A 22,553-nucleotide genomic window follows, 5' to 3' on the forward strand; every position below is an offset into this window, starting at 1 on the left:
AATAACACCCTGCTGGCGGGTATCAAAATCTTATCTAAATATTATCAGCTGAATGAGCTCAAAAGCCTCCAATCTTACTATTTAAATCATTTAAGGGGCACCTGGGTGGCTTGGTCGGTTAAGCATCCGACTTCGGCTCAGGTCATGATCTCACGGTCCGTGAGTTCGAGCCCCGCGTCGGGCTCTGTGCTGACAGCTCAGAGCCTGGAGCCTGTTTCAGATTCTGTGTCTCCCTCTCTCTCTGCCCCTTCCCTGTTCATGCTCTGTCTCAAAAATAAATAAATGTTAAAAAAAAATTTTTTTAATTAAATCATTTAAGTTGGTATATATAGGTGAGGCTCTGGGTGTGACCCATCCTGGGACACAGTTCCTCTCCCTCTGTGGACCTATGATACCAAAAACAAGTCCTTTGCTCCTACAGTACATTGATGAGACATGCATAGAATAATAATTAAGAGACATTCCCATTGAGAAAGGGAGAAATGGAAGGGAAAGGGTCTTCAATTCCAAGCAATCTTGAAATCCAGCGAGGCAGAACCATTAGGTTTCAAGGCCTAGAAATAGTCCTTTATGGCTCAGGACTCTGCCCTCTAAATCATCCTTTTTCATATTTTCAGCTGAGTTGTTTTATCATCCTGTTTCCTGTCTCTAGAATTTGGGGGTTTTGTACTCTCTCTGTCCTTTTCCATACAGTTGACCATGTTGTTGTTGGTGTATAATCTCAAGTACCTTGTGAATTTCTTGTATATGTTACAGAATTTCTTGTATATGTTATATGTTATATTTGTTATATTTGACTAATCGAATACTAGATAACATTTTCCACCAATATTGTCAAAACTTAAAAAATTAGATATGTTGGAGCATGAGAATGGAGAAACAGACCCTGTAGCCACACAGTGAGGGACTTAAATTGGTACAGAATTTGGGGGGTTGGTTTGGAATAGGCATATGAAAAACATTTAAAATGCTTCTTTCTAGCTGTCCTATTTGTAGAAAATTACCATAAAGAAGTAATCAAAGATGTGGGCACAGTTTTATCTTAAAAAACAAAAACCCTGTGGTATTTGTAAATGATGGCTTGTATGGGAGCCATTAAAAAGTATTATTTAACAAAAATAAGTCCTATTGAAAAGCATTAATCTCAGGGGAACTGCACAGTTCTGTCTTTAGTGTAGACATGTATAGTTCACATTATATTGCATAATATGCATGTTTGTATTTTCTCAGTTCTAAGATTCCATTAATTGTGACATACCCCTATAGTAACTTAGGGAAAATTTTTTCAGAGGCATTAAGATGAAGAGGAAGTACATATGAGATTATTTCCAGATTACATGATTTACATGTAATCTATTTTCTTCTTTACCTTCTACCTATTTTCTTCTTTATACCTTTCATTATTATCCAGAATGACTGTCTCGAGCATTTATTATTAAGGTGGTTATTTTTATTCTGTAGATCCTTTATTTATGGACTTACTTAAATTAATGACGGTTATAATTCAAAAAGGCACTAGACCTTGAAGGTCTAGAAAAGAATGAAATGTAGTAGTATGTGTTCTTTGAATCCTATGTCTGATTCCAACATGCTTTGAATGGGAACCTTTTTTTCTTTTTCACCTAAGAAGCTGAAAAGAGTGAAGACTCCTCAGGCACTGCAGGCCTCTCAGGCTTACACCGCACATACAGCCAGGACTGCAGCTTTAAGAACAGCATGTACCATGTTGGAGATTACGTCTACGTGGAGCCCGCGGAGGCCAGCCTGCAGCCACACATAGTCTGTATTGAGAGACTGTGGGAAGATTCTGCTGGTAAGTTCATTTTAAATCAAAGGACAGATTGGTGACATGTAACTATTTTACTCCTCCTTGGGTCTCAAGGAAGAAAACTGTCACTCAGACAATAGTTGTACTACAGTGTATCAGTAAATATAAGTAAGCACCCACTATATGAAAACATGGGATCTAGCACTATTGGGCCAGTGAGTGGTACAATTGAGTCAAAAGAAATGCATCTTCTTGAAGTGAAGCTGAGATTCATTTGCTCCACTGGTGTTTATTAAAACCAGTCAGGGGCGCCTGGGTGGCGCAGTCGGTTAAGCGTCCGACTTCAGCCAGGTCACGATCTCGCGGTCCGTGAGTTCGAGCCCCGCGTCAGGCTCTGGGCTGATGGCTCGGAGCCTGGAGCCTGTTTCCGATTCTGTGTCTCCCTCTCTCTCTGCCCCTCCCCCGTTCATGCTCTGTCTCTCTCTGTCCCAAAATAAAAAATAAAATAAAATAAAATAAAATAAAACCAGTCAGCCAAACTCTGGAGGATGGCAGAGACTCACAGGAACTAAAGGCTCACGTTTTGCTTCTGGCAAAACCAGTCTGGTATAAATCACAAGTGAAGAATAAATTATAGAGAGACATGTGCCTTGGCTTAGAATTTGATTTTAAATTTTTTTTTTTTTTTTAACGTTTATTTATTTTTGAGACAGAGACAGAGCATGAACGGGGGAGGGTCAGAGAGAGAGGGAGACACAGAATCTGAAACAGGCTCCAGGCTCTGAGCTGTCAGCACAGAGCCCGACGCGGGGCTCGAACTCACATACCGCGAGATCGTGACCTGAGCCAAAGTCGGACGCTTAACCGACTGAGCCACCCAGGCGCCCCTAGAATTTGATTTTAAAAAGGTGTCCTAGAACAGTTGCCTTTACCTTAGGAGTTAATGAAGCCAGAAGCAGGCAGAAATGTGATCCAGGCAATCCAATTCCCTCAGCTTTGCATCCCTTGCCCTGAGTGCTAACTGCATCCTTTAGTATGTGGTATCCTTCTTAAGCATGCATCCCTGGCCATGTCCTGGCCCCGGCAGAGTGGAGCAGCTCTCATCACCCTCCTCATCTGGTATATTACCTATCTTTTCATGTGAGAGGGAGAGTAGCATTTTTTAGGCCTTCTTATACTTCATTATTTTCAAGTATCATTTCTTCTAAGATAATTATTTTAAGGACCTGTGGCTTAAAAAGCACATCATTGGGTTCGGGCCATAAGAGAATAGATGGAGTATTTGCTTGTTTTGCAAAGAATGTGTGATTTCTGTTAATGGTAATTCTCTCTCTCTCTCTCTCTCTCTCTCTCTCTCCCTTTTTGTTTTTGAGGTGAAAAATGGTTGTATGGCTGTTGGTTTTATCGGCCAAATGAAACATTCCATCTGGCTACACGAAAATTTCTAGAAAAAGAAGTTTTTAAGAGTGACTATTACAATAAAGTTCCTGTTAGTAAAATTCTAGGAAAATGTGTGGTCATGTTTGTCAAGGTAAGAAACTCATTAGTTCCCAAAGTACAAATCATTCCATGAAAATAAAATTTACGAACACGGAAAAATCAGTATTTACAAATTAGAAGCTCTGTTTTAAACCGTTTGATTTTTTTTTTTTTAAACTGTATCTGTATGGCTGTGTGTAAAAGATTTGGGAAGAAATTAATCTGATCATGATGATGGAAGACCATTTGCTGCCTACATCATATAGTTGAATGCAGTTAGCTTAAAGTTTTTTTTATACTGCGAGGTTAATTTTTGAGGATGACATTTTCTGAAAGATAATTTTCTGAAAACTGTCAGTATGCTTTTTTAGGTAATAAAGTATACTTTTTGTGTATCTATCTGATACAGGCACATTGACCCCTGCCCCAAAGCTTTCAAGAACGTTATAGCTGTATTATGAAATGTTAATATATTTTCAGAAGGGCTGTTGGTAAGCTAAATAAGCTAAAGGGTGTGGGGGCGCCTGGGTGGCTCAGTCGATTGAGCGTCCGACTTCGGCTTAGGTCATGATCTCACGGTCTGTGAGTTCGAGCCCCACATCAGGCTCTGTGCTGACAGCTCAGAGCCTGGAGCCTGCTTTGGATTCTGGGTCTCCCTCTTTCTCTGCCCCTCCGCCACTCATGCTCTGTCTCTCTCTCTCTCTCAAAAATAAAATAAACATTAAAAAAAAATTTTTTTAAATAAGCTAAAGGGTGTGTATTTAATAAGGCTATTTTGTAGCAAGAAATTGCTCCTACATCTCTAGCCATTTACTATTTGTGGTTAACTGTCAAAAAGTCTTAACAGTTTAGCTTTTGTTTGTTTGCTTGATTGATGTGTGGTTTTGGTTTTTATGGTTGACTGGTTTTCAGAATATTCACCTAACTTATTAATTTTATTATATCTCCCAGGAATACTTTAAATTATGCCCAGAAAACTTTCGAGATGAGGATGTTTTTGTCTGTGAATCACGGTATTCTGCCAAAACCAAATCTTTTAAGAAAATTAAATTGTGGACCATGCCCATCAGTTCAGTGAGGTTTGTCCCTCGGGATGTGCCCTTGCCTGTGGTCCGAGTGGCCTCTGTATTTGCAAATGCAGATAAAGGGGATGATGAGAAGAACACAGACAACTCAGAGGATAGTCGAACTGAAGACAGTTTTAACTTGGAAAAGGTATGTAGCTAAAAGCCACACAGAAAAGAATTTTACACTTCAAAATACCTATTCCAGAAAATAAATGAATAAAGCATTCAAAATCAGAATTAGAAAAAGAGCAATAACATAAAACCTTACATAAACAGAAAGAAGGGAACTATAAAAGAGACAGAAATTAATACTTAGAAAACAACAGTAGAGCTGAAAAGTAAATCCAGGGGCACCTACTGGTTCAATGAGTAGAGCATGAGACTCTTGATCTCAGGGTCATGAGTTTAAGTCCCCCGTTGGGCATGCAGCCTACTTTAAAAAAAAATTAAATAGGAGCGCCTGGGTGGCTCAGTCGATTGACTTGATTTCAGCTCGTGTCATGGTCTCAGGGTCATGGGATTGAGCCCCGTGTCAGGCTCCACACTAAGCACGGAGCCTGCTTGAGATTCGGTTTCTCCCCCTCTTCCCCTCTCTCCTGCTGGCTTACGTGCATGCATGCGCTCACGTCCTCTCTCCCTCTCCCTCCCTCTCTCAAATAATAAAGAAGTGAATCCAAGTGCTAATCATTTGACAAGTCCAGTGAAATAAATGACCAACTCTCCTAATAAAAAAAAGAGAATTAGGGGCGCCTGGGTGGCGCAGTCGGTTAAGCGTCCGACTTCAGCCAGGTCACGATCTCGCGGTCTGTGAGTTCGAGCCCCGCGTCAGGCTCTGGGCTGATGGCTCGGAGCCTGGAGCCTGTTTCCGATTCTGTGTCTCCCTCTCTCTCTGCCCCTCCCCCGTTCATGCTCTGTCTCTCTCTGTCCCAAAAATAAATAAAAAAAAAAAAAAACGTTGGAAAAAAAAAAATTAAAAAAAAAAAAAAAAAAAAGAGAATTAAGCTCAGACATATAAATGTGGAAGAAATTTAAAGACTTGTAAATTTTGTTAATAAATTGAAATCCTGAATAAAATGAATAATTTCCTAGGACAATATAAATCACTAAAGTGGCATCAAGAAGAGGTGTAACACGTAAGTGGACAACAACAAGAAGAAATTTTTTTTAATGTCTTGAGAGCTAATCACAGAGTACTCAGATCAGATAATTCTGTAGGTGAGTTCTTTTAACCCTTTAAGAGACCTATAATTATACTATGGTTTAAATTCTTTCAGAGCATAGAAAACAAAGAAAACTTCCCAGTTATTTTACAAAACCAGAATAATCTTGATTTCAAAGCCTGACAAAACCGGAAAAGCTATAGTTCAGTCTAACTTATGAATATTAATGCAAAAAATACTCGGAGAAAATATATTTTTATAAATGAAATCAAAGTAGTTATTTAAGAACAATATGACCAAGTAGGTGGAAGTCCATTCTACAAATGCAAGGATTGGTCAAAATTAGGAAAATTTAGTAAAACATTTCATTGCATTAATAGATCTAAGGAGAAATTATTTGATAAAGTACAGTAACTGTCTTCATTTACTTAAGTCTTTAGATGGATATTTCCTCAAAGTGATTTTTTAAAATTACATTTGTTTCTCACACCTAAACGTGCTTGCTCTACTACTATTATCTATATTTTTCTGAAAGTAGCCAATGCAGACAAACAAAATAGTAAAAATATTGACAATAGAGGCAAAACTTTTTTTTGCAGATAATGGGGGAGAAATTAACTAAAGTTTTGAAAACCAAGAATTCAACAAATAGGAATTTCAAAGTCCATATACAAGTCAATAGCTTTCTTATATAAACAAAACAGTAATTCACAAGACTTTTGAGAGTAAGATAAAAATGTTGAATACGCTTTAGCAGCTGTTAGGAAAGTCATGTAGAAGAAAATATTTGATTCATCTTAACAACAAGATACATTAAGAAATAATCTTGGGAGCGCTGCTGGGTGGCTCAGTTGGGTAAGTGTCTGACTCTTGATTTCGGCTCGGGTCATGATCTCACGGTTTGTGAGTTCAAGCCCCATATTAGGCTCTGTGCTGACAGCGTGAAGCCTGCTTGGGATTCTCTCTCTGCCCCTCCCCACTCCACTCTGTCTCTCTGTCTCTCTGTGTCTGTCTCTCTCTGTCTCTCTCTCTCTCTCTCTCTCTCTCTAAACAAACAAACAAACAACAATAAAAAAGAAATAACCTTAAAAGGAATATATGGAACCTATGGGAAGAGAAACAGTCTATGGACATGAAAGACTTGTTTTTGGAACCTGACAGAATTATGCTGGCATTCTTATGAAGGGATCAACATGTTAGTTACCAGGAAAAGAAGGGAGAAAAGTAATCAAAGTGCTTTGCCCTGCTAGATACTATTGTATTTTATAAAACAACATTTTTAAAAAATTGGGAGAGTAGCTCAGGACCAGTCAGTGGAAGGAATAGGCTTTTCACAACTAAAATCTAGAATATAAAGGTAGGATTTTAAATCAGCAGGAGAGGATGGAATCAAATGATACTGGAAAAACTGGTAGCCATTTGAAAATAAAAGAAAAAAAAGAAGAAAGGAAAAAACCCATCTGAATTCTCTCTTGATATTCCAAAAAGATAAAAAACAAAAAACAAAAAACAGAGTACTAGTTGCTAACATAAACATATTTACTATTATTTACCTATATTCTTTTATGTATGTATGTATGTATGTATGTATGTATTTATAAGCTTGGAATGGGTCCATTCTATACATGATATAAAATCCAGTATCCATAAAAGGCGGGGGGGGGGGGCATTTTATCAGTGTACAATGGAAAATATCCATTAGTTTAATAAAAGAGTCTAAGGACTGCCATTTTTAACACAATGAGCTCTTGGAAACCTAGGAAAAAAGCTACACTAGAAAAATAGGCAAAGGACCAAATAGATGATTTGTAAGAGGGAAGATAGCCAAAAAGGTAAAATGTTTTTAAATGCCTGGCAGATTGTCAGGAGTTCTAAAGACTGCTAATACTGGGCACACCTGATGTGAGTGTGGGCAGTACACTTCTCTCCCATCCATGGCATTCCCTTTGACCCTACAGTTTGATGCCAGGGAATGTGTTCCAACTCAGTACTCAGGCGCACCAAAGGGTTGTCTACAAGGAGTGACATCAGTGTTACCTGTAAAGCAAAACCCTTGGCCAAACTCAAATGCCATGAATAGGAATTGAGTAAGTTGTCATACATCCATAGCATGCCAGCTGTACGGCCAGTGAAAGCATTGAAGTAGGTTTATACATGTCACGTGGAAAATTTTCCAAGTCCTGTGGTAGGAGGATGTTCATGATTAACAGGCAGCAGAATGGGATGCAGTTCCATCATTATTCAAAACAAAGAAAAATGTATATTTACATACATGAATGAGAAAATGAAAACAGCATGGAATACTGCTGTGTGCTAAACTAGGTGCTTATCTCTGGAGTTGGATCACAGAAGATTGTTTTTAAGTTTTACATGCTGTAATGTTGACTTGTTGCCAATGAATGTACTTCTTTTATATAATCAAGAAAGATAAAACTTTTATATTGTTAACATAAAAACTGGAAAATATTGAATTCCTTGAGTCCATTTCAGTGTCCTAACAGTTTTACAAGAGAAAGGGAGCCTGGGAAAGAACATGATATTTTTTACACTTTACCAATATGTCTGGGAATTGTAGAGACGTTAATTACGAAAGAATAAGAAATACCAAAGGAAGCCAGTGTGGGAATAACATAGATTTCTTCTTTTTCTTTTTTTAAAATTAATTAATTTTTTAATTTACGTCCAAGTTAGTTAGCAATTTTTTCTTAAAATTCATAAGTCCCCAGGATCCTCTCTGTGCACACATTTTTTTTTTTTTTTTTCTTTTTCTGTTCTTGTCTCCTATCTATTTTAATGCTGCCTGGCCAAAACAGGTCATTCCTGGAACTTTTTAAAAGAATACCTTCAGCAGGTAGAGCATGCAGCTCTCAGTCTTGGGATTGTGAGGTCAAGCCCCACATTGGGCGGGAAGATGACGTTACAGAAAAAAAAAAGAAAAGAAAAGAACTTCAGAACAGACCATTCCTGAAAGAAAAAGTTATTCTTACTCTCAAGGGTCACTTTATAGCTCCCTTTCCTGCAGGTGTCCCTCATCCAGCACATCTCATTCTTAAGGGTTTTCCAGGAGGAGCATTTAGATTGCACATTTATAGTTGTAAAGAAAGAAGCAAACCGTTTGGACCTTCTGAAAGAGAGATTTTTGTTTGAAGTTTCAGATACTCTCAGGGAGGTGCAGTAGAAAACTTGGGGGTTCTGGGGTTTCCTCGAGGAGCTTTTATATGTTTTGAAATTAATATGTTTACAACACCTCGTGCTGTGCCCACTATCTGCATCAGATCAGAACTTGTTTTTTTTTTCCCTTTTTCTGCCAACACTATAAAACAATAATAATGTTTGTTAAAGCGCTTTTCATAAGTCAGGCATTGCTCTGTGTAGTTAATGGGGAGAATATCCTTAAAGCTTCCTAACAATCCCATGTAATAGGCACACTGTCTTCATTTTCCAGATGAGGAAACTAAGGCCTAAGAGGTCAAGTAATTTGCCTAATGTCACAGTAGCCAGTAGGTGACAGACCTTGTAATTTATTTAAAAATTGAGAGTATGTGTTTGTATCACAGAGGCTATACTATTCCTTTCCATGCTAGAATAAAGCAAAATGATCATTTTAAATCTATCAGCTGTTAATGCTAAGACAGTGAGAGCTCAGTAAATGTGGTGAAGAGGAAGCTTATGCAGCATTTGCTCCTTATCCTCCATGGCAACGCATGAGTGAGGCTGCTCCTGAATGCTGCTAAGTCCTCTCTGGTGCTCTTTTTGCACTGGACTAGGGGAATAAAAGCATCTTGGAGTAACATTTTGTGAAACTTAACTAGAAATTTAAAATAAATGCATTATTTGAGAAGACTTAGTTTGGTTTCAGTGCCCTAATCTTTTGGTTTCTGATCTTCATCAAAACTTATGTTTATGGTTATTTTTTTCTTCTAAGTTAATATGAAGGAAAGTCAATTTTCCTTTCTTACCTTCTCTGTCTACTCCTTGATTGTGAGCTGCCTCTCTTCAACCAGTTTCCTTTACCACAGGAGAAAGAAGATGTCCCTGTGGAAATGTCAAACGGTGAGCCAGGTTGCCACTACTTTGAGCAGCTCCGTTACAATGACATGTGGCTGAAGGTTGGTGACTGTGTGTTCATCAAGTCCCATGGCCTGGTGCGCCCACGTGTGGGCAGGTGAGTGTTACTGAAGCAGCGAAGATGCAGTTCGGTCAGAGAGATTTGGAGCAAGTGGAAATTCATCACTCTTTAGGATGAAGACACACGTCATCATCAACCCCCCCACACCCCGCAATCCTGTTAACTTCCCCAGCTTCCTTGAACACCCTTGCCCTGCTTTCGTCTCTAGCCATGCTTCTTTAAATTCCTCTTGTGAACTTTTTTTTTCTTCTCTTACCATTTACTCAATTCTCAACCCAGAAATCTCCCTGCCCACCTCACATGATGAACTCTCTTTAGCTTCAATTTAAGATGACACTTCCTTAAGGAAGCTTCTCCTGTACCCTCCAGACTGGATTAGGTGTCCTTGTATTCTCAGAGCACTTGTCATGTTATTTTACTGTCAGGTTGCCATACCAGACTGCAAATGCCCTGACAGTAGGGTCCCTGTCTTTTTGCTCACCTTTGTCTTCCCTGCTTCAAGCATACAGTTCATGAAACATAGTAAGGGCTCAGATATTGGTTGAACAAGTAAATGGATGGAAGAGTGTTTGCATGGCATAAAATAGCAGTGACGGAGTCAGGTACAGAATTGGGCAGTAGAGGATAGTGGTTAAGAGTAGTAGTTGGTTCCAAGAGATCCTGGTGTAAGTCCAGCCCTGCTAGCTTCATGTCCTTAGGCAAATGATTTACTTCCCTGAGCTTCAGTTTCCTCATTCCATTTTTTCCTCATTCAGTAATCATTTATTACAAACCTATTTGCCAGGCTCTGAAGCTACATTAGTGAATAAAACAAACATTCTTAGTGCCCGGGATCTTCGTTCCAGTGGGAAGACAAACAGTAAACATCGTGAAAAAGTAAAGTGTAAGGTACATTAGGTCATGAAAAAATAAGAGTATGAGAACACTCAGGAATGCCGTGGTCACAGTGAGGAAGTGCAAAAGTTTAAGTAGGGTGATGTATATAGGCCTCACTGAGAGTTAATAGTTGAGTCAACGAAGAAACTGAGTGAGTTATGTGAATATCCAGGGGGAAAGCTTTCCGGGAAGTGAGAACAGCCAAGATAAAGACCTGAGAGAGAAGCGTTCCTGGCCTGTCAAATCAGGAGAGTTTGTTACAGGGGGAGTAAGCAGCGTGTTGAGTTAGATAGGAGATGAGGGCCACGGCATACAGTGCAACCCTTGTGGACCTCAGAGACCAATGTAGGCACTTGGGCTTTCACTGAATTAAAAAGAGTACCATTGGATTCTTTTAAGCATCAGTGTGACAGCTGAATTAGTTCTTAGCAAGATTGCTCTGCCTACTGGTTGTTGAGAATAGACTTAAAGGATCAAAGAGAAGCAAGGAGATCTGCTAGAAGGCTGGCTGTTGCAGTAATCCAGGCAGCAAACGATGATGGCTCAGACCAGTAGTCAGACCTGTTTTAAAAGGTTGAGTTAATAGGATTTCTGATAAATGAGATGTGTGGTCTGAGAGAGAGAAAGGAGTCAAGGGTAACTTCTGTCTCTTGTCTTGAGGAACTGGAAGGTGGAGTTAACAGTAACTGAGATGAGGATACTGCTTCTTGTTAGGAACCACAAGACATTGGAGACCATAATACCAAGCTGGTGGGGTGGTTGTGAGGAATGATACAGTACCTAGTACATAGCAGTCACATGTGAATTTTTATTTTTTTCTAGGGAGATAGTATCTGGCTTTGGTCAGATTCTCAAGGGGTGAAGGGCTCTTATTTCTTGGCACTCAAAAGTCATGAACCAACCATTGCCTTACAGGAATATCTGCCATTCATGTGAGCTGACCCCAAATATCGATGGTTTGCGTGTGTATTTGGCTGACAAGTCCAATGACAGATGCTTGGTTTTGTTTCACCATGAGCATCTCAGGGGAAACACCTGGGAGATATGCCTTAGTATTGTGTTAAAATTGTTTTCCCCTGGGGCACCCGGGTGGCTCAGTCGGTTAAGCGTCCGACTTCGGCTCAGGTCATGATCTCACGGTCCGTGAGTTCGAGCCCTGCGTCGGGCTCTGTGCTGACGGCTCAGAGCCTGGAGCCTGTTTCAGATTCTGTGTCTCCCTCTCTCTCTGACCCACCCCCGTTCATGCTCTGTCTCTCTCTGTCTCAAAAATAAATAAACATTAAAAAAAAAAAATTGTTTTCCCCTTAGATAAGTAGCCAAATGTTTGTTTCTCTTTCTGAGTATCTTCTGTGCTCAAAGAGGGCGAAACATCAAAGAAATTGTCTTTTTATCAAAATAGTCAGTGAAACTTCTCTAAAATAGTAAATATCATCGAGGCGCCTGGGTGGCTCAGTGGGTTAAGCATCCCACTCTTGATTTCAGCTCAGGTCATGATCTCACAGTCGTGAGATGGACCCCATGTCGGGCTCCGTACTGGGTGTGGAGCCTGCTTAAGATTCTCTCTCCCTCTTCCCCTGCCCCTCCCTGACTCGCGCTCATTCTGTCTCAAATTTTTATTTTTTTTAAATAGTAAATATCATTAGGTTTTTGGCTAGCAGAATTTTTGGTAGATTAATCCTTCAAGAATGAAACCTGTCAATTCATTTTAATGGAATTTCTCCATTTTTCCCCCAAGAATTGAAAAGGTATGGGTCCGAGATGGAGCTGCATATTTTTATGGCCCTATCTTCATTCACCCAGAAGAGACAGAACATGAGCCCACAAAAATGTTCTACAAAAAAGAAGTGTTTCTGAGTAATCTGGAAGAAACCTGCCCCATGACATGTATTCTGGGTACGTATTTCTGCCTTTTCATTTAATCACATTGATTCTGCTACAGTTGACTGAATACTCCTCCTGTGTTAGGCACTGCTCTAGGTGCTAGGTATACAGCAGTAAACAGACCAGAGTCAGTAAGTAAATTAAAATTAAATCTATAGAACATCAGATAGTAATTAGAGCTCTGAATGAGAATAAGGCAGAGGAAGAGGATAGAGCAAAATGTTGAGGGGAGGTCTTGTAGGTAATGTGGTCACCAAAAGCATTTCTGATGGGTGACGTGAATAGAGCCCTGAAGGCAGTCAGGGAGAGAACCACCCAAATACAGGCATGCTTCATTTTAGTGCGCTTTGCTTTATTGCCCTTCCCAGATGCTAGGTTTGTTACAGAATGAAGGTTTGCAGCAACCCTGTGTGGAGCAAGTCTGTTGGTGCCATTTTCCCAGCAGCATTTGCTCATTTCACGTTCCTGTGTCACATTTTGGTAACTCTCACAATATTTCAAACTTGATTGCTATTATATTTGAGATGCTGCAGTCTTATGATAAAACTTTAATGGACGAGGAATTGCTTGTTATGGAGGAGCAAAGAATGTGGCTTCTTGAGGCAGAATCTCCTGGTGAAGATGCTGTGAAGGTTGTTGAAATGACAACAAAGGATTGTGAATATCACATAAACTTAGTTGATAATGCATCAGCAGGATTTGAGAGGATTAACTCCCAATTTTGAAAGAAGTTTGTGGGTAAAATGCTATCAAATCACATCACGTGCTACTGAGAAATCATTTGTGAAAGGAAGAGTCCGCTGATGTTGCAAACTTCACTGTTGCCATATTTTAAGAAATTGCCACTGCTACCCCAGCCTTTAGCAAACACCATCCTGAGCAATCAGCAACCATCAACATTGAAGCAAGACCCTCTATCCCCAAAAAGATGGGGACACCTGGCTGGCTCAGTCAGTAGAGCATGTGATTTTTGATCTCGGGGTCATGAGTTTGAGCCCCATGTTGGGCATAGAGTTTACTTAAAAAAAAAAAAAGATTACAACTCACTGAAAGCTCAGATGATGGTTAGCATTTTGTGGCAATAAAGTGGTTTTTAATTACAGTATATAGTTTTTTTAGACTCCATGCTATTGCACACCTAATAGACTACAGTATAATGTAAACATTACTTTTAATGGAAACCAGAAAATCATTTCAATCACTTTATTATGATATTTGCTTTATTGAGGTGATCTGGAGCTGAACCTGCAATATCTCTGAAGTGTGCCTGTGTCTGAGATTTTACTCATTTTAGGCACAGCAAACATGAAATGCAAAGCCCTTAAGGCAAAGTAGCTGGGCATGGTTGAGATAACAGAAAGCCAGGTGGCTGGGGCAGACCAGGAGGGTGTGGTAGAGAATGAGCCCCCTGAGGTGCCTGGGTGCACACTCACAGTAGATCTACTAGACAGTGCTCAGATGGAGTTTGGGGCAGATGGGAAGTCCTGTCTGGGTGTGAGCAGAGCAGCTGTGTGGGCCAGCATATGCACTGGAGGAGTCCCTGCAGCTGCAGGATGGGGAATGTGTAAGAATAAGGTAGGATTCGGGGGAAGGAGTTGAAAGACTTCTAGTCTCTTGGACTCTTAATCCTAGCAATGTTACTGTCCCTGATCCAGAAATGTGCAGGGCTCGTGCTGAGGTTTCCATTCAGTCATCCTGAGTGTTCACACACACTCTGCTGCTCAAACGTAGTTCTGTGCATCATATGCTGTCATTATTTTCAGCTATTGCATTTCTTCCGGCCCAGAGTTAACACTACAGCTTACTTACAAACCAGCTACTCTCCATCTTTTGGAATAGTTTTCCAAATGATGTCAGTGAAAATAGTGAAGTAGGAAGATTTGAGGGCCATTCCCTCACAGAAACATGGGAGAAAAGCCCACAAAAGCTGTCAGAATCGACATTATTAGAACTCTGGAAAACAGCCAAACATCATTTGGAGTAATTCCTTTTTATAGACGCTTAGTAGAATTTGTTGCACTCTGTAGTTTATAAACCACATATCCAGGCTCTCACTTATTTCTCACCATGACCCCATACTAAAGATGCTGTCATTCTCAGAAAATTGAAGTTACTGTCCAATACATGGCCAAAACTAAAACCTGGGTCTTTTCACTTCTACTTCTGTACTGGTGTTTGGAACGCTTTTGAGAGTGAAAAGAGGTGCTAGTATTATTAGGCAGGATACCAGGAAAGCAGTGAGATGTATGGTTACTTCATCTTGAGATGATGCATTCCTCAAAAGGAAATGGATCTAGTGGTCACAAAATGGGATTTCAGCCCGGCTTGTGCATTTCTCATCTTCTGTAATGTAGACCTGATGGGCATATTTCACTCAGGAGACAGTACTGTTTTGCTAACTAATGCTTTTTGTTCATTGCCTTCAGTAACTTAAATAGTAATCAGACAGCCACAGAGAAGTTGCTTTTAGGAATGAACATGGCCACACCTGACAGAAAGTGCCTCCAGCCTAGGCACTTGGATCATAAAATTTCCAGGAACCTGGGTTTCTGAAACATGCCAATTCCTAATTTATTTGCCAGTTCTGTTTTCTTCATAGTAGGTTTTTTTTAATGCTGCATTAATTGAAAAACTGTTCTTACTAAGGTAAGAAAATTAAAAGGTTTTTAAAGATTAGAAAGGAAAAATTAAAAGAATCAGGTTTTGCAAAGAGATTATTAGGTACATAGAAAATTGAAAAGGTATTTGGATAAACTATTAGAATTAATAACTGAGAGGTGCCTGGGTGGCTCAGTTGATTAAACATCCGACTCTTGCTTTTGGCTCAGGTCATGATCTGCTTCGGGTTCTCTCTCTCTCCCTTTCTGCCCCTCTCCCACTCATGTGCAGTCTCTCTCTCTCAAACATTTAGAATTAATAAATGAAAATACCAAGATTAGCTATACTTTTATTTGTGGTCAATGAACAGAAAGTTGAAGTTTAAAAATACACCATTTATGTTACATACCTAGGAATAAATATTTTAAAAAGTTGTATAAGACTATGGATATAGTCTCCCTCTCTTTCTGCCCCTCTCCCATTTGCGCTCTCTCACTCTCAAACATTAAAAAAATTAAAAAATTTTACAAAAGATGTATAAGACTTCTACACACACACCCCTCTGAGGAAATGATTGAATGAAATAAAAAAAGACCTAAATTAATGAAGTGATTCATCATGTGTATAGCTGTAAGTTCAGTATTATAAATTATTTTTATAATGTTTATTTATTTTTGAGAGAGACCAGGCATGAACAGGGAAGGAGCAGAGAGGGGGGAGACACAGAATCCAAAGCAGGCTCCAGGCTTTCAGCACAGAGCCCGACGCAGGGCTTGAACTCACGAACCATGGTATCATGACCTGAGCCAAAGTCAAACGCTTAACCCACTGAGCCACCCTGGGTGCCCCAAAAGTTCAGTATTAAAAGAAGTCATTTTCTCCCATATCGATCTATCTAATTCATTGTAGTTCCAGTCAGAATCCAGCAGGCTTTTATCAGTTTTGTATGCTTTGTTAAATGAAGCTTCCTGGGGCACCTGGGTGGCTCAGTCGGTTGAGAGTCCGACTTCGGCTCAGGTCATGATCTCGCGGTTCAGTAGTTTGAGCCCCATGTTGGGCTCTGTGCTGGCAGCTTGGAGCCTGGAGCCTGCTTTGGATTCTGTGTCTCCATCTCTCTCTGTCCCTCCCTTGCTCATTCTCTTTCTCTCTCTCTCTGAAATATAAAATAAAACATTTAAAAAAATTTTTTTTAATTAAGCTTTTATCTTTTCCATGTCTTCTGAAGGCCTGGGAGGAAGCCCAGGTCAGGGCACAGAGAGACCACATCCATTCCAGGGCTACCAGTCAATTTTACTCTTTAGCTATGAGCCCAATTCTTACCTTTTCCAAATCTCTCTTTTTCCTTCTGTGAAATATGGAAAATGGTAACTATGCCGCCTCTGAATTGAAAAGGCTTTGGATTGTGTAAGTCAAGTGCTGTAAGTCAGAGGCAGTGATAATAATTATAGCTATTTTCAGCTTCTAAAATGTTTCTGACCTGTTTTTCCATGTTTTAGCTATTTTGCATGTAAATGGTTAATAAGTTATTAGCTATGAACACTCCTGTTAAAGTCAAGAGCAAAATCAGGGTGTTCTTATCATTGTTATTTAACTGCGTTGTGGAGGTACTAGCCAGCACAGTTAAAAGTAAGAAACAAAATCTACAGTGAGGTGATAATTCAGGAGGATCAACTAGGAATTACTCCATAATAGGAGAAGATGGGGGGTTCACAGGTGGCTCAGTTGGTTAAGCATCTGACTCTTGATTTCTGTTCAGGTCATGATCTCACAGTTGTGAGATCGAGCCCCACATGGGGCTCTGCACTGACAGTCCAGAACCTGCTTGGGATTCTCTCTCTCTCCGTCTCTCTCTGCCCTCCCCTTCACACTCTCTCTTTCAAAATAAGTTAACATTTAGAAGAAGAAAAAATGTGGTGTACCTGGGTGGCTCATTTGGTTAAGTGTCTGACTTCAGCTCAGGTCATGATCTCACAGTCCATGAGTTTGAACCCCACGTCAGGATCTGTACTGACAGCTCAGAGCCTGGAGCCTGCTTTGGATCTGTGTCTCCTTTCTCCTCCCCTCCCCTGCTCACGCTCTGTCTTTCTCTCTCTCAAAAATAAACATAAAAATATTAAATTAGGGGCACCTGGGTGGTTCAGTTGGTTAGGCGTCCGACTTCAGCTCAGGTCATGATCTCACGGTCTGTGGGTTCAAGCCCTGCCTCCAGCTCTATGCTGACAGCTCAGAGCCTGGAGCCTGCTTCGGATTCTGTCTCCCTCTCTCTCTGCCCCTCCCCAACTCATGCTCCATCTCTCTCTGTCTCAAAAATAAATAAACATTTGAAAAAAAAATAGTTTAAAAAAATTAGAAGGAAGATAAGATTGAGTATAACATGGATAACAAAGCAACTGCCTTAAGAGATTGAATAATAATAAAAAGATAAAACACGTTGGGATAAATTTAACAAGATACATGCCACATCTGTATAAAGTTTTTAAATGCTGCTTTTAATGCATTTAAAAGGGAGTGCTTGAACAAATTGAAAAGCATACCGTGTACTTGAATGAGAAGTCTCAACATCATAGAGATGTTCATTCTCCCTAAGTTAATCTTTAATGTGGTTCCAGTATATGTACCAATGGGAATTTTCTTGTGAGGACTTTGGGACTTAAATAAACTGATGTTTAAAATAATGGGGTGCCTGGGTGGCTCAGTTGGTTAAGCATTGACTCTTGATTTTGGCTCAGGTCAAGCCCTATTTCCGGCTCCACACTGATGGTGCAAAGCATGCTTGGAATTCTTTCTCTCTCTGCCCCACCCCCCAAATAAATAAACTTAAAAAAAAAAAATCTCAAAGAGAAGCAAAAATCAGGAAAATATGAAAAGTATAATAGGGGGTGAGGGTCTGTCCTGATCAGATATTAAAATTATTTATATGATATAAATACACAGATTCTTTGAACAGAATAGAAAGTTTAGCAGTAGAATCAAATATAAACTAACTTATGATAAAGGTGACATCCCAGGTAAGGGGGAAAAGATGGATTTTTCTGTTAAGTGGTATTTGGAAAGAGCATAGACATTTGGAAAAAATAAACTTGTATTCATCCCTCACATCAACTTCAGAATAAATTTCCAGATGAATTACAGGTTTAAATGAACATAAAGTGAAACAGCAAAGATACCAAAAGAAATGATGGGAAAGAAATTTTGATAACCTTTGACATAAACCTAGAACCCATACAGAAAAACAGGGATAAATTGGACTATGTAAAAGTTGAAAATGTTCGCATAACCAAAACAGGCAGAAACAAAGATAAATGACAACTTTTAGGAAAGTACTTGCAATGTATGTAATACATAAAGATCAAATTTCCTTCACATATGAAGAACTTCTATAAAACCTTTAGAAAAAATCAACATGGGGCACCTGGGTGGCTCAGTCTGTCGAGCATCCAACTCTTGATTTCAGCTTTTCAGCTCAGGTCATGATCCCAGGGTCATAGGATCAAGCCCCGCATCAAGATCTGCACTGAGCATGGAGCCTGCTTGGGAATCAATCTCTCTCTCTCTCTCTCTCTCTCTCTCTCTCTCTCTCTCTCTCTCTCTCTCTCTCTCCCCCCCCTCCCTCTCCCCCCCCTCCCCCCCGTCCTTCTCCCCCACTCATGCCCACTCTCTCTTTCTGTCAAAATAAAAATAAAAAATAGAAAAGATCAACACTGAACAGAAAAATGGGCAAAGGATAAGAATAGACAGAAGTTACCAGTGTTTCTTAAATGAAAATATGCCCAACCTCAGCCCTTAGAGAAATAAACATACCCAGATGTTCTTTTTCTTTATTTTAATTACCTACCAGATTGTCAAAATTTCCAGTATTAACTAGTTGACAAGAACATAGGGAAGTGGCATTTACCTACTTTGTGGTGGGTTTATGAATTAGCACAACTTTTATGGAAGGTAATTTGATTATACCTATAAAAATTACAGTGCCCATACCTTTGACCCAGGTTGTATACTTTTAGAAGTTTGTACCTCGGATATACTCACACATGTACAAATTGATATATGTGTTAAATTATTTATATCAGCATTATTTGTTTCAGGGGGAGAGCAAAAAATTGGAAATAGCCTAAATGTCCATCAATAGGGAATTAGTTCAATAAATATGTTAACACCAGCAGTGATCCTCAAGATACATTATTTTACAACAAAATTTAGTTGTAAAATAATGTAAGTGATATGCTACCATTTTTTAATTGTAAAATACATAACATAAAATGGAGTTTTTTAATCATTTCTAAGTGTACAATTCATTGACCTTAAGTCCCATGACAATATTGTGCAACTGTCACTATTCATTTCTAGAACTTGTCACCTTCCCAAGTAGAAACTTGCTACCCGACAAGCTGTAACTACCCACTGCTCCCAGTCCTTGGTAATATCTGTTCTACTTTCTGTCTCTATGATTTTTGTCTATTCTAGGTACCTCATAATAGTGAAATGATGTGCTGTTTGCCTTTTTGTGTCTGGCTTTTTTTGCTTAGCATAATGTTTCAAGGTTCATCCGTGGTGTAGCATTATCAGAATTTTATTCCCTTTTATGGCTGAATAATATTCCATTGATGTATACATAACATTTTGTTTATTCACTTATCTGTAGATGGACATTTGGGTAGTTTTTACCTTCTGGCTGTTGTGAATAATGCTGCTGTGAACATTGGTGTATGAGTATCTAATTGAGTTCTTGCTTTCAGTTCTTTTGGATATTTATCTAGAAGTAGAATTGCTGGATCATACAGCAGCCCTGTTTAACTTTTTGAGAAACTGCCATGCAGTTTTCCACAGAAGTTGTAGCCGTTTACAGTCCCATCAGCAATGTGTAAGGATTCCAATTTCTCCACATCCTTGCCCACACTTGTTATTTTCATTTTTTTGTGGGTTTATGGGGAAAGGTCTGTTCAGACCCTTTGCCTGTTTTTTAATTAGGTTATTTGTCTGGTTATTGTTGAGCTGTAGGAGTTCTTTGTATGTTCTGGGTATTAGACTTACACCAGAGACACGATTTACACATATTTTCTTCTGTGGGTTGCCTTTTCACTTTCTTGATAGTGGGCTCTGAAGCACAAAAGGTTTTCATTTCGATGAAGTCCGGTTTATTTTCTTTGCTTGCTTGTGATTTTGATGTCACATCTGCCTAATAGAAGGTCATAAAGATTTATACCTATATTTTTTTCTAAGAGTTTTATAGTTGGAGCTCTTATGTTTGGGTCTTTGATCCATTTTGAAGTTACATTTTGCATATGGTGTGAGGTAAGGTTCAGAGTCCACTCTTCTGCATGTGGAAATTCACTTGTGCCAGTGTTAACATGACTCTTTTCTCCCCATCAAATTGTCTTGGCACCCTTGGGATACCTGGGCGCCTCAGTCAGTTAAGCGTCCAACTTCGGCTCAGGTCATGATCTCATGGTTCATGGGTTTGAGCCCCGCATCGGGCTCTGCTGACAGATCAGAGCCTAGGGCCTGCAGCCTCTCAAAACTAAACAAACATTAAAAAAAAAAAAAAAAAATTGTCTTGGCGCCCTTGTAAAAAATCAGTTTCTTGTAGGTGGTGCCTAGGTGTCTCGGTCGGTTAAGCATCCAACTTCAGCTTAGGTCATGATCTTTCATGGTTTGTGAGCTCGAGCTCCACATCAGGCCCTGAGCTGACAGGGCAGAGCCTGCTTTGGATCCTCTGTCTCCCTCTCTCTCTGCCCCTTTTCTGCTCATACTCATGCACTCCCCCTCCCCACCTCTCTCTCTCTCAAAAATAAACATTAAAAAAAAAAAAAATCAGTTGCTTGTAAAAACCCAACTGTGTGGGTTTGTTTCTAGACTTGTAATTCTATTCTGTTGATCTGCGTGTCTATTTTTATGCCTGTGTACACCTATTAAATCTTCTGACTTTTGAGTCATGCAAATATATTCATTCAATAATAAAATTTTAAAATGATTGTTAGCTATGACCACAATTTACTCCTTTAATTCCCCTCCAATTTGCCTTTCAGGAAAGTGTGCTGTGTTGTCATTCAAGGACTTCCTCTCCTGCAGACCAACTGAAATACCAGAAAATGACATTCTGCTTTGTGAGAGCCGCTACAACGAGAGTGACAAGCAGATGAAGAAATTCAAAGGACTGAAGAGGTTTTCGCTGTCTGCTAAAGTGGTAGATGATGAAATTTATTACTTCAGGTAAAGCTTAAAAAACTTCAACTCCCAATAGGAAAATTGATACCCAAATAGTATAGCCCATGGTGGTTTTTTGTTTGTTTTTCTTATTCTTAAACTAGAGCTGTGTCCATTTCAAATAGAAAATATTAATTCGGCTAAAAATTAAAGGAAAATCCTCATTGTCGAGATGTAATAACTGCCCTTGGCATAGACTCCAGTAATTGTAATTTGGAGGCAGAAATCCTTGGTTCTGGTTTATAGCCTATCTATTAAGAGATCTTGCCTAGTTCCACAGTATGAAAATTCTCTTCACTGTATTATATAGGCAACTAGATCTCAACTTTGGATCCAGTTTTGTGGATTTTGGGTGGATTTTCAGCAGAATTCTTTGAAAAATAAACGTCTATAAATAGGGGTGACTTTATAAATACCCATTTAAATTCTTTCCTTTGCTGACTTAGAACATACATTGCAGATTGCAGGAAGTCTTTTCTAAATATTAAGGCAGAGCATTGCTTTCTGACCAATCCTGGAGTGGTATTTGGTGATTGTTTTCTTTTTTTTTTTAATTTCACTTCTTTTAGAAAACCAATAGTTCCTCAGAAGGAGCCCTCACCTCTGTTGGAAAAGAAGATCCAGTTGCTAGAAGCTAAATTTGCTGAGTTAGAAGGTGGAGATGATGATATTGAAGAGATGGGGGAAGAAGATAGTGAGGTCATTGAACCTCCTTCTCTGCCTCAGCTTCAGACCCCACTGGCCAGTGAGCTGGATCTCATGCCCTACACACCCCCACAGGTGATGGTAACAAGTTCCTGTTACTTGTCTTTCTCTCAGCTTTGGTTCATAGCACACTCAAGCCGAAGGAAGGAGATACCCAGCCCTCATATATGTGAGCTTCAACCTAGAATTATGCAGGAAGGAACAAATTTTTTTTCTTTCTTGATGCCACAAAGAATTTTAAATTTCATACCGTTTTAAACTTTGCATAGATAGCTATTTTTAATGGCATGTTAAGTTAGAAAGCTCTGCCTACCTTGTGTTGAAGGTGAGCAGTGAGGAGCAGCATCGCCCTGTGACTTTAGCCTTTCCTGCCCATATCTTTCTCGTCTCTCTTCCTTCAGGCCCTTATCTGGGTCGAGGTGCTCCCTGGTGGTATTTTGTTCTCATTCAGAATTTTCCCAAGACATAATTGTGAGGTCACCATTACAGATTACAGTCATGGAATTCAGAGAAACTTTCATTTATTTCTTAAATGGTAAGAGGCAAGGAAGAACTGTTTTGACCAAGAAAATGACCAGCTATAAACTAAACGTGTCTGCAAAATAATAATAACTATTGAATCACATGTTCCTGGCTTCCAGAAACCTTGAGCAGTTGACCAGATGCAGTGTTCTGATGCACTATAA

The 22,553-nt window shown here is 39.4% G+C and overlaps 1 protein-coding gene and 1 long non-coding RNA gene across 49 annotated transcripts in view; one reads left to right on the top strand and one right to left on the bottom strand.

Moving 5' to 3' along the window:
- Nucleotides 1-22,307, bottom strand: part of LOC131510059 (uncharacterized) — a 60,702-nt gene extending 38,395 nt beyond the window's left edge. For all 3 annotated transcript variants that reach the window (XR_009260882.1, XR_009260884.1, XR_009260883.1), the window contains exon 1: nucleotides 22,181-22,307. This is a non-coding gene — a long non-coding RNA (uncharacterized LOC131510059). The remainder of the gene's footprint in view (nucleotides 1-22,180) is intronic.
- Nucleotides 1-22,553, top strand: part of PBRM1 (polybromo 1) — a 119,153-nt gene that overhangs the window by 81,597 nt on the left and 15,003 nt on the right. For 29 of the 46 annotated variants that reach the window (XM_058726616.1, XM_058726608.1, XM_058726607.1 and 26 more), the window contains 7 exons: nucleotides 1,628-1,813; nucleotides 3,142-3,299; nucleotides 4,199-4,462; nucleotides 9,494-9,639; nucleotides 12,215-12,372; nucleotides 20,985-21,168; nucleotides 21,732-21,942. In XM_058726616.1, coding sequence (XP_058582599.1) covers nucleotides 1,628-1,813; nucleotides 3,142-3,299; nucleotides 4,199-4,462; nucleotides 9,494-9,639; nucleotides 12,215-12,372; nucleotides 20,985-21,168; nucleotides 21,732-21,942 — 1,307 coding nt within the window. The remainder of the gene's footprint in view (nucleotides 1-1,627; nucleotides 1,814-3,141; nucleotides 3,300-4,198; nucleotides 4,463-9,493; nucleotides 9,640-12,214; nucleotides 12,373-20,984; nucleotides 21,169-21,731; nucleotides 21,943-22,553) is intronic. The other 17 variants (XM_058726609.1, XM_058726642.1, XM_058726615.1 and 14 more) reach the window with 3 other exon arrangements.

Source organism: Neofelis nebulosa, chromosome 4, assembly GCF_028018385.1.
Source record: "Neofelis nebulosa isolate mNeoNeb1 chromosome 4, mNeoNeb1.pri, whole genome shotgun sequence".
Classification (NCBI taxonomy): domain Eukaryota; kingdom Metazoa; phylum Chordata; class Mammalia; order Carnivora; family Felidae; genus Neofelis; species Neofelis nebulosa.